This window comes from Protobothrops mucrosquamatus, unplaced genomic scaffold (genome assembly GCF_001527695.2).
Source record: "Protobothrops mucrosquamatus isolate PMUCROS unplaced genomic scaffold, P.Mucros_1.0 scaffold_139, whole genome shotgun sequence".
Classification (NCBI taxonomy): domain Eukaryota; kingdom Metazoa; phylum Chordata; class Lepidosauria; order Squamata; family Viperidae; genus Protobothrops; species Protobothrops mucrosquamatus.
Genome location: NW_015386215.1, coordinates 39664 through 54616, shown reverse-complemented (window position 1 = coordinate 54616; position 14953 = coordinate 39664). Strand labels below are relative to the sequence as shown.

General features: G+C 39.8%; 1 protein-coding gene across 1 annotated transcript in view; it reads left to right on the top strand.

Annotated features, from left to right (window-relative positions):
• Positions 1-599: 599 nt before the first annotated feature.
• Positions 600-14953, top strand: part of TMEM260 (transmembrane protein 260) — a gene marked incomplete at its 5' end in the record, with an annotated part of 34615 nt that continues 20261 nt past the window's right edge. Inside the window, 2 exons of the mRNA XM_029284597.1 lie at positions 600-784; positions 13797-13974. Of these exons, the coding sequence (XP_029140430.1) occupies positions 600-784; positions 13797-13974 (363 nt within the window). The remainder of the gene's footprint in view (positions 785-13796; positions 13975-14953) is intronic.

Sequence of the window (14953 nt, the reverse complement as noted above, 5' to 3'; positions counted from 1 at the left end):
CTTTACTGTATATACAGTAGCTGGCTTATTATCAATCCAAATTTTGTATAAGCTGGAGAGAATAAAAATAAATCGGGTTAACAATTTTAATAAGTTTTATTATTCAATAAACTTTATTAAGGCGCATGATCCCCTTTAGGCAAAACCTTAAGGACTGTCATCACGGTGGTAATCCGATAGCAGTGTGGTCTTTCAACTTGCTAACCAATAAAATAGTTCAGCATCTGTTTTTTCCCTCTTTTCTCTCTTTTATAATTGTATAATAAAAAGAAACCCAGCATTTTGAATGGCCGGAATACATGCTGAATCCAGACTTCAAGCCATTTAGGGGATAATAGTAATACGTGTCTCCACTTTTTAAAGTGATCTGCTCTATCTATATGTTGTGCATCCACATACGTTAAGGCAAATGTTTTGCTGTATTTAAAATTAGCACTTACAGAAGAGTGTGTTTGTGTATGAGAGAGAGAGAGAGAGAGAGGGAGGGAGGGAGGGAGGGAGGAAGGAAGGGAGAAGAGCAGCTTTTTAAGGCATAGTACTCTAACTGTTTATGATTAAGCTAATAAGAAAGCCATTTCTCCATTAAATGGCCATTGTGACATCTCAAAACAGAAGTCTTTTGTTGTTCACAGGTTGCTCATCCTCCGGGCTACCCTCTCTTCACTCTTCTGGCTAAACTGGCCATTGAGCTTTTTCCCTGTGGTTCTGCTGCGTATCGCGTTAATCTCTTCTGCGCATTGTTGGGGGCAGCTGCAGCATCGCTTTTGTTTTATACAGTTGTCAGGTACAGTAGATCCCATGGGTGCTTTCCAACTTTTTATATCCATATATATATTCATATTCTGCAGATTATCATCTTTATGATAAATAAAATCTACCGAGTGAAATATCTTCAAGGTATACTAGAAAGGATATTTTTCTGTGATATAATATTGCAATTAGATGTAAAAGTTCATAATAATTTGATGGCTTTCACATCTAGTGGGCCATTAAACTAGTTGCTCCTACGGCATTGGGTCCAGACTGTTAATTGATTCAACTGCCTACTGTTTACAGAATTTCAGTTGGTCATTTGACATTGAACTTACTGGGAAAAAAAGAAAAAGAAAAAAAATACAAAACACCCAGAGCACAAAACTGCCAAACTAATTTATTTCAGGAGAGTGATAACATTGTTCTCTCTTATTATAATACATCAGTGACCAGGTTTATCTAACCAGAAGTAACAAAGTTTGTCATTAAAGAAAGATGCAGATGGCTTTAAAATATTAAACAATACAAGTGTCAACTGTACTGACAAACTGTTTAATTGTTAGTATTACAAAATGGAGGCAGATGCCTCTTGATGATCTTTATTCTGTCTATTTTACCTGTGTTGGGTACCATAAGCAAGAAATAGTGCCGACTGAACTGCATGGAATTAAAGAATTGTGGTGTGAAAAGAAAACCATATATTGCGACTATGTAGCTGTGTGAGCAGGATTGTTGGACATTGTTAACAAAATCTGCCTTTTTCTGCATTGGATACTGTGTTCTAAGCATGCAAAAATGAGAATATAAACAAATATACGTTGTTACTTTTGCCCATCTTTTTGTCTTCCTGTCCTCACATGAGAAGGTTTCTCTGCATACTATTACAATTTTTGATAAGGATAGCTTTCTCCAGAGTTTGAAGGCCTGGTTTATGCTCCTTTCATTTGTATTTGCACCTGTGAGAGATGATTCTCTATGCTTTAATTCAGCAGAGCAGATGCAGGGATGACTTTTCCCCTTGTAGATGGGGATGACCTGTGGCACATAGACAGACAAAACTAAAGTTGTTCAAGTTGAGCTCAGATGCCTGGTGACTTTGTGGCTATAGTGACATGTCTTCCAGGCAGACTTGTTCACAGGCTTCAACTGCATTGCCTGACTATGAATTGTATAGCAGCCCTGCAAACTACAGTTGTGCTCTTATGCCCCTTATTTCAAATGGGGAAACTGAGGCTGGGAGAGACTGCCTTGCCTAAGTTACCCTACTGAATTCTTTGGGAGACGGTATTCAGATGGAGGACTGTATGACTTTTCAGTGTAATTATCTGTGTGCATTCTGGGACCATATGGATAAATCCAATCATAGTAATCCTGTCTATCCAAAAGTGATTTTTCTTCTCAGTTGATTATGGATTGGTTAGGAAAGACGGATAAAATTGAACCCGTGTACAAAGGTTGGGTATTCACATGCAAACCCCAAGTGAGAGAGATTGTCACGTAGAAGAAGCAGCTCCTAATCCTTTGTGATTAACCGTGAAAAGTATGTTTTATTTGATATAGTGAACATTTTAGAACATTTAGTTAGGGGTCTACCAATGACTTGAGGGCAGTGCCCTTCAATGTTTAGGATACCCCCAGAATTCCACTCCAATCACTTTACTTGTCCCATAATGGAGAACTGGATTGTTTTGCAGACATTAAAAATTATTACCACATAAAAGTTATTCTGAAAGCATTCAAAATACCGGAAGCTCCATTGCTTCCCCTTCCTCTCCCTACTCTGTAATGTTGGAAAATATTTACTTTTATATAAATACATTGGTCTTAATTAAGGGATTGTAGAAACCTCTTGGGCAGACTTTCTAATCTTATTTAGAAAATACAGTTAATCGTTGCAATAATCCCATTTTATGGGTTGGGAACTGAGGCTGACAGATACTGTGTTGCCCAAGGCCAGTCTGTAAAAAAAAAAAATGTTCCTGGCCAATTAACGTCCAAGCGTTGAGTTACCACTGTCAATATGCCAACATGCTGGGTCACCCTGGCCGTTATAATAGGTTTCTATATTTTTATGAAAAGATGAAAATAATGCCCCAACAATGCTTTGGAATATTTTGAGAGGAGTCAAATTTCTCAATTAGTAGGAGGAAAAATATGTATAATAGTAATAATAATAAAAAATCCCATGGTGCAAAAGAGATAGGCAGGAATGTCTCAGGAAGGTGAATGCCACCTCTAAATAGAGGGATGGGAAGAGTTAGGAGTCTTTGAATGTTCCTTATTACACACGTCCTTTTCGGTTGAATAAGGATTAGCATCTCCCGTAATGTTAATTTGAAATCCAAACCTGTCCTGTACTTTGCCAAGCACTCTTGCGATCTTTGTTAAAATTAATGCAGGGTGAGCGGGGAAGAAGGTTCGGTGAATTATTTTCTGATTTTCTTTCCTTGGCTGGGTTAAATGCTTTCCATATTGCCTGCAGGGAGAACTCTCTTCAGTCCCTTATTTGCTTAAGTACACTTCCTTAAGATTTTATGAATAGGACTTCCCCTATCAGATAATTCATCCTTAACTAATTTTCAGTGTACTGTAGTGCAAAGAAAGAGGGTTAAAAATAATAAAAGGCCCAAAGCTTTTGAAGGAAAATATTTAAAGCAGAAACTCTCAAGGCAAGGATGCTTTTTGTCAGTTAGTAACAGCATTGAGCATATATGTTAGGGAAGAATAAATAATAGCTCACATTCCATTAGTGGGCGTGATGATGGAGAAATAGCATTGAACTCATTTAAATTAATCTTTAATGCTTTCTAACTAATACTGCTCCTTGAAGCATCCGCCTTCGTCCTTCACCTTTTTTAAGTTCACAGGCTGAAACCTTGCAAAGGAATGGCATTGGGAGGGGGTAATTTTTGTTGCATTTCAGTTGATTCATGGGAGGTGAAGAAACAGGCAAATTAATTGGTTTTTTAAAAAAAATAATGGCATTAATATTTAGTTGTACCTGCATTCTGAATGCAAAGCTGTACAAAATTAGATGCATACTTTAAAGTTGTAGAAGAACATGCTACTTTCCCTCCCTCCCTCCCTCCCTCCCTCCCTCCCTCCCTTCCTTCCTTCCTTCCGTCCTTCCTTCCTTCCTTCCTTCCTTCCTTCCTTCCTTCCTTCCTTCCTTCCTTCCTTCCTTCCTTCCTTCCTTCCTTCCTTCCTTCCTTCTGCCAATAACGAAGATAGGTTATTATGCTTAGGTTTAGAGTCCCTCATTTTGGGGTGGCACCATTTGGCTGGCCTGGTTTGTGTTATGCTGCATCTGTGTGGGTGTGTATGTGAGAGAGAAGGGGGGAGAGGGAGGGAGGGGGTGGGAGAGAGACTTTTTAAAACCTTCAGAACTAAATATTTGTGCATGCATTTCTGATTTGAAGGCTGGAAATATACCCTTCCAGCAATGTTTGCTGGCTGTACTCTGAATTTCAGTGGTTTATAGATCATGCCAACTCTATGTGCTGCTGCAAAGGAATTTGCATTCACACTATAGATGCTTAAATATTGCTAATATATTTTCAGATTTGGTTGTCAAATCTGCCTTGAGATGGCAGCTGCTGTTTGCATGCACATTGCGATAATCTCTTCTTAAATAAATAAAAATTCAAAGGACCTTCAGGTTCCTTTGGAATGGCTCAACCAGTTTGTTTTCAATGTCTGAAGAGTTGCTTCCTTTCCTCTCTACTTTAATGGTTTAGACAGATCATTTTAACTGGAAAAATTCACTGGGGTCTAAATATCCTGGGGCAAATTTATAGACTTCAGACATTCCTAACCTTTACATGAGGTAAATCCCCAAAAAAGACTTGAAAGGTTTTTTTTTTCCCCTTGGGGGAGATAGGTTGGGTCCTTTCTGTATCCCGATAGATGCTGTGAATATGGATGGTCTCTCTTTTTTTTTTTAAGATGCCAAATAATAAAAGGATGCATCCTTCAGGAACAATGCAGTTCAAGTGGGAAATCTGTTGTCTCATCAAACAATACAACCCCTTGCCATCTCTATGGCAATTTGTGGAGAGGGTGGCCTATTGATTCAGTGGAAGAAGACATTATACAGTGTCACTTTGGGTTGTTACAATTTCATTTGTCGGGTGACCTGAACTTAACCTTCTAAAAAACCTTTTCTTCTTTGTACATAACACCGGCCTCGTGGGTTTTCTGCGCCAACAGTGGAGTACAGTGAACAATTACAGTTGTGATTGTTGTGGGTTTTGTTTCTTAAACAAACCACCCCTCCCCACGTACACGTTTTCTTCATTTATACGCTATGTAAATCAGTTCTTGTAATAGAGTTTGTTCCTTTTATTGGCATCTGTTTGGAGACATCTCTTAAGTTTCATGTTGTTTGCAGAGCACGATAGTTTCATTTTAATGTTTAATTGGGCGACACTCTTGTCGTTTAATTCATTGCTGCTTAGGAGGACATTGTTCTACACGTGGATTAGTGTTAAGTGAATTCTGACACTTTGTTCTTCTAATCAGAATTTCAATTCTGCCAGGTAGCAAAGCATTTTTTTCTCCTCCCCTCCTATTTGATGTTTGCGGTTTTTGAAGCCTCCCAATTTCCTTCTATATTTATCTGAAATCGATGATTTTCAAAAGATACTTTTAATCCTCCCCCCAAAGTTTAATATTTTAATTTTGGCTGCAGGAGAATGTTCTCTATTGCGCAGTTTTAAAACCAGATATTTCTTCTCTTCTGTCCTTTGCTTTCCTAAAAATTGGTTGCTTATAAAATCACGGTTTATATGGCACTGATTTAAGTAGATGCATTGGTTATTTTTTTTCTTTGTGACAAAGCAGGAAATAAAATTTAAACATTGTTTTGTGTGTTGTGGTTTTAGAAGTTTTGACAAAGCGATGGAGTGTTAATGAAATCTGCAAGTCTTATTTTGCTGACAAAAAATGTCATGTTTTTATGTAAGAGACGTTTTGACTGCTTTCTCTTAGATGGGGAGGATGTGGCTGCTAATTTGTGTTATCACTTTTAGCAGACGAGAAATAGACATTATAACTCAAATAGCAAAAAAAAAAAAAGTCTTGCCAGCATTTTTCAGAATTAAGTTGTCATTGTTTAATAAATCTCTTGTTAAGGATTTGCAGTTATAGTGGTATATTTAGCATTTTCCAGGGATGCTGAGAAATAGCATTTTCATTCATTCCATGTACATTTGGAATTGCATAACAGATATTAGGCCATCAGAACATTTTCATGTTTGCTTAACAGCATGAAAGGAAGGATATAAGCATAAATTGGAAGTATACGTAACTTTTTGCTGTAACTCAAACTCTGTTATGAAATTCTCTATATTGAAAAAAATGCAGTTGTGTGCTAATATAAAGAGATGGAAAAACAATTTTAAGAAAGCTTGTCTGGCTTTTGTTTTAATTTTTAGTTTCTATTTCTTGCAAAAGGAGTGGAAGGCTGAAGACTGAAAATGAAATTTGCTTCATATAATAGCAAGGATTTACAGGGGCAGAATTGATTCTTTTGCCTGTTCGCAGACATAGCTGAAATCTGAAGCAAAAGGAATCATAAGCACTCTATTGTGTGCATGTATGTGAATGAAGAAGAATGGAGAAACTCTTAATCTTTAAAGTTTAAAGTTAAGGCAGAACAAAATACGTTATAATTCAGTGTGACTTTTAAGCATTGGCTTTGCATTGTGTTCATTTATTAAATGAAAGTTTGCTTCTCGTTGGGTGCATTCACACATCACTCTAAGCCAAAATAGGTTTTGTACATTTGTAATTCACTGAGTTGTATAAACCCAACCATTGGCATGTAATCAATGAGATTGTTAAGAAATCATAACTGAGCATATTGTTTGGACCCTGTTGGTTAATTATTTGGCATGAAGATTTCAAATCTCATAGGATGAACTTACAATTTATTCTTTTCTGTAACAGTAACAGAGTTGGAAGGGACCTTGGAGATCATCTGGTCCAACCCCCTTCTTGTAGGAGACCTATGCTATTTCTGATAAATGGCTGTCCAGTCTCTTCTTAAAATTCTCCAGTGATAGGATACCCACAACCTCTAAAGGCAATTTGTTCCACTGGTTAATTGTTAATTGTTCTCAGTGTTAGGAATTTTCTCCTTAGTCAGTTCTAGGTTATTTTTTAACCTTAGGAAATTTCAGGTGAGGCTTTACAGTACACTTGGCTTTATTCTACCATTAGCATTTCTGTCTACAGGACTGTGGTCTTCCTTTCTTCCTGCTTAGCAGAGGGTTTGTTAGTCAATGGGCTGGATGAGGCCTCTGTGCCATGCGTCTCCCAATTTCCTCGTGTTCTTTATCTGCTTACTGTGAGGCAAAGTGATTGGTCAGGTTTTCAACTGTCCCAGGTGTGTGAGTTTGTGCTTCTATTTACCAATACAATTGTCTTCCTTTAGCAAACATGTTAGGGGCCACAATTTGGTTGGTAAGTGAACAATTGCTAAGAGAAGCCACAAGTTTGCTTCTGATCTTACTTCAATTTTCCTTTGCTTTACAGACCTGTGAAGGTTATAAATGTGAGGCCTGGACACAAAATTACTTTTTTTTGTCATTGTTGTAACTGCAAATGGTACTTGCTAAACTGCAAGAGGTACTTGCTAAACAAGGACCATCAGTAAGGAGAAGATGAAATCTTTACTCATAAGCAGATAATTTATTCCTTTCAAAGGTTGCATTTGTGGCCATTATCCCATACCATCAGAAGCAGAAAGTTAAAAATGATGTATCTGAAAAAATTGTAGCATCTTCCAAAGGTTTATTTGGAAACATTTTTTCAGAGATTATTCTAGATAAAGGTCTTTTTCTGGAGTATTTCAAGTGCTGTTAAAAATTCCCAAAGAAGCTAATATTTAAATGAAAGTACATTCTTAAGTTTAACAAAGCAAGGATGTGGAATAAAAGACTATAAAAAGCTCTTGTATTAATTTCTCTTTTAGGTGACTATCTACCATGACCTTTTGGCTAATTGATCTCTCTCTCTCTCACACACACACAGAGAGAGAAAGAGGGAGGGAGGGAGAGATTTTTGCAACAAATTTGCATTGAATTAGACTTAATAGTTACATTAAATAAATCTTACCCCCACACGTCTTAATTTGCATTTACTTAAAAAACAGACACAATTTAGGTTTGAGGATATGAGCCTCATTTTGAAAGTGGGCAAGTGGAGGGGAAGGAAAGGGGAAAAAAACTTATTCCCTTTCTCTCCTTAAAATAAAATTAAAGAAGAAAGACTGAAGAGCCCTTTCATGACAGCTAGTCAGAGTTAGAATTAGTTCAAGGAAATGTTAATAAAGCACTGCCTAGTCTAATCCTCTTGATATCACCAGGTATCCTCCTGTTCATGGGTTAATTGCTTTAAAAGCGGAGGCAGTATTCTGAACGGTGGGCTGCTTCACCTTTTCACAGCTGTTCCCATTGAGTGACAACTAAATCCCATGTGTAAGATGAGGAAGAGCTCAGTCTCCAATTGGGAGAAAATTTATGTAAACCACAATCCCTTCAGAATGTGTGGAAGTCATAGACTTTCTTGATTTACTCTGCTTTTCCCAGAAAGCTCCATTGTTCCCTTCCCTAAGTCCCATCAACCCTTTGTAGCAGAATATCACAGCCTCCGCAGATAGCTTGAAATATATAAATGCTATCATAGCTCTGATTAATAGCACCGCTTATGAGTCAGGTCTGATAACGGAGCTGCTCTCCACTCAATTTCAGATACCGCTAATGGAATCTGTCTTCTGCAATTGTAATGTGAGAAGGTCTAATTTGCTATGGAGCTTGGATCTGTCAGCAGTAGGGGATTGTGGGGTCAGGAGGGAGCTGCCAGGTTTTTGCCCTGCAGCTTGTATCTCTAGCTTTCAATGGAGCAGTCCCCTGCCTGCCAGGGAGCTGATAGGCCCTCTGTGGGGTTTATGCCACTTCTCACAATAGGCCAGGGCTTCCGAGCTCCACTTCATAATTGTGAAGCGAGCTCCTATTTCCACAGCTACTCTGCTGCATAATTTCTAATAAGTTGCTAGGTTTTTTTTTTTTTTTAACAAATGTCAGATTATGAAAAGTTTCCTCAATTATTGGGGAAAAAACCCCACCCCCACTTATAAAACATTTAAATTGCTAAATCTGTTTCCTGCCAAGTTCATCCCCTTCTCCTCTCTTCCTCCCTCCCCGCCTTCACCTTTCTCTTCTGTGACTGGCACCCAAGCTCTGCTTAAAGTGTGCCAGAAAAAAGCCTGCATTTCAAATGTATATGAGAACGTGCGTCTCAGAATGATGGACTGGGTCACAACGCCTCCTGGGCTGCCTTGAGAGATCTCTGCCACCTGTAGAGCAGTGTTTCTCAACCTTGACAAACACTACTGTAGAGGTAGAGGAACCCCCATCCGATGACACAGTTTTCATCACTTCTGCCCAGGAAATAGTGGATTTCACTGCAGTGTCTATTTCGACAGTGCCCTTACTTTACAAAATACTTCTCAGGAATGTCCCACAATGGAACATTCCAAGTGTACTGAATTTTCCCCAAAGCATTTCTGCACTCTGAATTTGCAGCACCTGGTTGGACGATACCAAGAGAGCTGTAACAAAGACAAAAAATGCAGAAGGCTAAAACCAAACTTTGTAAACCAGGTTGGAGTTTCCGTTTAGCTTTACCAGGACATTTTCCCAGACTTGAAAGAAAGTAGCTAGGATGTTAACACAGAGCTTTGGGAAGGTGAGGAGCAGGAACTGCAACAAAGGGCTGTACAATGTCAGAGAGATGTAAATATACAGCTAGTCCTTGACTTACGTTGCTAAGCAAGACAGTTGTGAGTTTTGCCTCATTTTATGACCTTTCTTGCCACAGTTGTTAAGTGAATCACTGCAGTTGTTACATTATGTCTGAAGGTCGCAAAAGGTGATCACATGACCCCAGGACACTGCAACCGTCATAACTTCGAGTCAGTTGCCAAGCATCCAAATTTTAATCACCTGACCATAGAGACGCTGCAGCAGTCTTAAGTGTAAAAAATAGTAATAAGCAGTGCTTTTTTTCGTCATAGAACGCATGGAACGGCGTTCCGGCACCTTTTTTTGAACAGAAGAACCGGTTCCTTCTAAGCTGCCAGCGCGAGTACGGTAAAGCTCTGGCTTGGTGAAAGGAAGCTGCCCGGGGAAATTGGGGGCATCGAAGATCGACCTGGAAACACTTCCACGGCCCTGAAAGCAGACCCTCTTCTCTGCCTTGGTTCATGAGGCTCCCCCTACCGCCTGTCCTCACCTCCGTGTTGGCCACCAGGGACCAGGACTGACTCCTGGAGCGAATCTCTTCGAGAGACCAGGTGTGCTCCCAAAGCAGCAGCACAGCTGCTGCCTTGGTCACTCTGGCTCCGGAGGAAGCCTCTATGTCATCAGAGGTGGAGGAGGACGAGGTAGTAGAAGACATGCCAGCTCCGAACAAGCGCCCTCTCAAGAGCTGCAGCAATGGCGTCCGTCAGCTGACGCTGCTCACATGATCTGCACCTCAGAAGCTCCCTAAAGCGGTTTCTTCTCCTCATCCAACCCCCCCCCCCGCTCCATAAAGGGCTTTTGACTGGAGCCAGAGCTGTGCGTGAGTTTTGGCACCTTTTTTTTTTTTTACCAAAACACTGGTAATAAGTCACTCTTTTCAGTGCTGTTGTAACTTCAATCAGTCCCTAAAAGATTGGTTGTAAGTTGAGCACTACCTGTATATAACATTTCAGAGATTTGAAGTCTGACAGTTAATCACCCATGAGTTAGTCCAGATAGTTTTTCTTTTCATGAAGCAAAAATAAGCTAAACCCTCAGCAGGCTACAATTATTGGCAAAATAATTTTGTCATTTACATATGGTTAGATATCTGTAATATCTGACTATTACTCCCCTTTGACTTAGGTTGGTAGGGCTGTGCTGATAACTCAGGACTAACCTAAGGAACAGGTCTAGGTAAATCCAACCCAGGTAGATTTCTGAGCAGATGACTTCTGCAAGTTCTTCCAAGGCCCTTAAATGTAACTGGTCTGCTCTGGAAGACTGAACTTAGTTAAGAATTCCTCAGCTATCTCTGTACATGTCTTGGGTTGCTGCTTTCTCCTGTTGTCAGTTTTTCTGCTTAGTTCATTTGAACACATTACCACTCTGTGAGTTAGATTGAAGTAATATAGGAATTGAGAAGGTTTGTCTTTTTACCTTTATTTATTCTCCCATTTTCTCCCAGTGGGAGACTTAACCCTTCCTTTGACTTTTTTTCTGTTGATGAAACCAAAGAGCCCCTTGTATTGTTTTTATCTTCTCTTGAAAACATAAGACCCCTTTTAATCTTATTAGCTTTCTTTCTATAACCATGTGCTCTTTGCTAGTATACCTCCTTAGTGATTATACTGATTTTATCATGTTCTACTTCTGTCCTTTTTAACTCTTAGCACAGGTGAAAGTTCCCTATGGATTCACAATGATTTTCTAAGCTGCCCCTCTCCCACCTTTTTTCCCCATGGAATGAGGTTCAGTTGTACTTCATTTAAATTGAGAATATCTGTTCAGAAGATTCCATTTGGTACTTCTCTGGTTTTCAGCTAGCTCTTCTCCATTGGTTGAGATCAGATCTAGGAGAGATGATCCTCTTATCTCTTTTTCAGCTTTTTAGAAAATAAAACAATAAGACCATTTTTGGAGCTTTGTGGTCTTGGCCATGACAGTCATCCATCCCATGTCTGTGTAGTTAAAATTTCCATTATTAGTAAGTTTTCTCTCTGAAAATTAATGTCCAGAAGAATATTATCCAGATACTCTATCTGTTTCAGTTGTGTATAATACAACCTCATAGTAACACATTTGTTGTTCCCTTCCATTCCGTTCTTCCTAAATATTTCTGATTGGTTGTTCACGCTCAGATTTCTGGATCTCAGAGCATGGGTACACCTCCTTCAAATGTGACATTCTCTCTTTGTGTGTGGCCTGTTCCTTTCAAATAAATTGTACTCTTCAATTCTTGCATTCCATTTATGAGTTTCCTCTCTCTATGTTTCACCATTGCCCACTAAATCATATTCATCTTCCTGCATTAAGACTTCTAGTTCTCCCCATTTGTTCTCTACTTGTGAAATAGAAGATTGTTTCCCTAAGGAAAGTTTGCCCTGAGCTATTTGGATTCAGAATAAATACATTTTAAATACTTTTAATAGCTTGAGACTGATGAGGCTTCTGCTCTATTAAGCTTTCTTTCAAGATTTCCTATATGGGCCATCCAGAAACCCTTACAAGAAGAAATATATAGCAATAATACATTTCATGTTTGTTGTTTCCTGAGATTGTTAACTGCAGTAAATTTGGCTTATACCAAACTTTCAACCCGAAAAGGCTTTTTTTGGATCTGTTAGTTGGAATCAGATCTAGGAGAGGTGATCCTCTTCTCTCCTCTTCAGCTTTTTGGGAAAATGAAACAGTGTGACCATTTGAGCTTTGCAGTCTTAGCTATGAGGGTTGGCCAACAGAACATCTAGTCCAGATCCTGTCATTAAGAGCAGCCAACCAGATGCATTTAGGAAGCTCATAAATACAAACAGTCTTTAGTGAGTGGTATTTACAATATGCTGCCTGTGTTTCCAAAGATTTAAATGCCATCAAGTAGCCACTGATTATGCACAACCAGTGGCCGAGTGCTTGTGTGCACGTAGCTTCATTTGCTCGAGCAGCAGGCACACGCGCCTGCCTCTCACGTTGCTCACCCATCACTTCTGTGACCCCGTTCCGAACGGGCCACAGCCCGGAGGTTGGATAACCCTGGCTTAGAGGTAAGCACATCCTAAATAAAAATACTGTTTATAATACTTGTACAAGTTGTAGTTCACAGTATCTAGGCACATTATGTTGTTTGGTTCTTACATAAAGGCCTTTCATGGGTAGTGACCATTGAATCCAACCTCTGCTCAAAGCAAAAATCCAAGTTAGAGCAATTCAAGACAATGGCAATATGCTTGGACATATCCAATGAGTGAGAGCCACCATCACTCTAGGTCAATGTTTCTCTACCTCAGCAACTTTAAAATGTGTATACTTCAACTCCCACAATTCCTCAGCCAGTTGAAGTCCACACACCTTAAAGTTGCTGAGGTTGAGAAACACGGATCGAAGTAATCGATCCCACTCCCTGTAACTTAAATCTGTTATTCCATATCCAGCACTCTGAAATATGAAAGAAGAGATCCTGGCCTTCTCCTTGTGATGTCCTTTCAGGCATATTGAGGAACATATTACATTTCTTTCCAAACCTCATTTCTCTCAGCTAAACCCTCCCTTGCCATTTCAGTCTCTCCTCCTAGGGATTGGTTTTTACTCCCACATTATCACTTGACAGCATGGATGTGGTTTGCCCTTGCTTATATCCAGGGGATTCTTTTCAATTTTCCAGGGCAATCAGCAGCTCTGGGAGTCCCAGGCAATTCCCCCATTCAAGGACAAGCCTTGTTCAGTTTCCAGAAAGTGCAGAGCTGACTAGGTCTGCCCTTGTGGAGACTCTCCAGATTAGTGTCTCTGAACTTTAGCAGCTTTAAGATGTGTGGACTTCAACTCCCAGAATACTTACCCAGCATGCTTGAAGTCCACGTAACAGTTGCTGAGGTTGAGAAACACTGATCTAGATAGAAGCTAATAAAGGCACATGCACCAAATTGCCTTACGGTGCACCTTGTCTGATAGTATTTTGTAGTTCTAGCATGTGTGAAGCTTCTGTAGTTTTGATTTATCAGTATCTTGGGATGCTGTTCTTCTGTAACAACAACCTAATTAGTTATTAATTTAAAACTCAAGTGTTAAAAAGATGCCGACAGGCTAGGCTTTGGTGGGATCCTGCCAAAAGAAAGATATTTTTTCCATGATGCTACAGTATGGGTTTTGGGGTGATAGCACCAATGAAGGTGGTGGCATCTGTTTGTTTGTATTTAATTCTGAGGAGTGGGGACTAGTAATAATGGAGGAAAAGATGCATTTTCTTGTTATCTGTGTTTGCAGGCTTTCTGGCTCGCAGGCGGCAGGAGTCTTTGCTGTGGGGATGTTTTCGTTTTCCCGTCTAACGTGGCAATGGTCTATCACAGCGGAGGTTTTCAGCTTAAACAATCTGTTTGTGGGGCTGCTGATGGCGCTTTCTGTGCAATTCGAGGAAGCAACAACTGCAAAAGAGAGATCAAAGGTAGCCTACTTAGGATCAAAAGGCTTCAGGAATGGTTTCCCTTCCCCTTAAGCCTCTGGGAACTAGGACCAAACTACATAGGGTGGCTTAAGCCAATTGTTCCTCATGCTTGGATTCTCTGAATATATCGGGGTTGTAACTTGCCAGATACTGGCTGGGAATTGGAAAAGTTGTAGCTTTCAGTGGCAGCAGCAACAGTTCAAGATCTTGGCCTGAAGTCCTTTCCCTTCACTGATCTTGTTAAACGGAGGTATGTGGGCCTCTTTGTATGAAAAGTGAGCGTACGGTCCTGCCACTGGTGTGAGCCAAAGTAATTTTTCAAGTTGAGCCTGGGTGTAATCAGGAACTCTCTCTTTGCTACAGCTGTACTTCCTGAAGTCTTCCTTAATGTATCCTTTTTTTCTTTCTTTTTTTCCTGATATGCAGAAGGGAGCCCAGCTTGGGGGTGGGGGAAGAATGTTCACCTAGGTCTAGGACAAGATAGGCAACACATAATAATAATAATAGTAAAGTTGGAAGGGACCTTGGAGGTCATCTAGTCCAACCCCCTGCTCAGGCAGGAAATCCTATACCATTTCGGACAAATGGCTGTCCAGTCTCTTCTTAAAAACCTCCAGTGTTGGAGCATTTGCTGCTTCTGGAGGCAGGTTGTTCCACTGGTTAATTGTTCTAACTGTCAGGAAGTTTCTCCTTAGTTCTAGGTTGTTTCTCTCCTTGCTTAGTTTCCACCCGTTGCTTCTTGTCCTGCCTTCAGGTGCCTTGGAAAATAGCTTGACTCCCTCTTCTTTGTGGCAGCCCCTGAGATACATGGCAGTTACAGTTCTCCTTCCCAAATACTGTGTGCAACCTCTGGTCACCTAGGATAATTTCTGGTTGTTTACTAATACCACCCTTGAATTTTCTCATAATCCCAATCAAGTATTTACCAACATAATCCCAATCAAGTACTGGTGTATCTTTTATGAGACCAGCCTAGGTC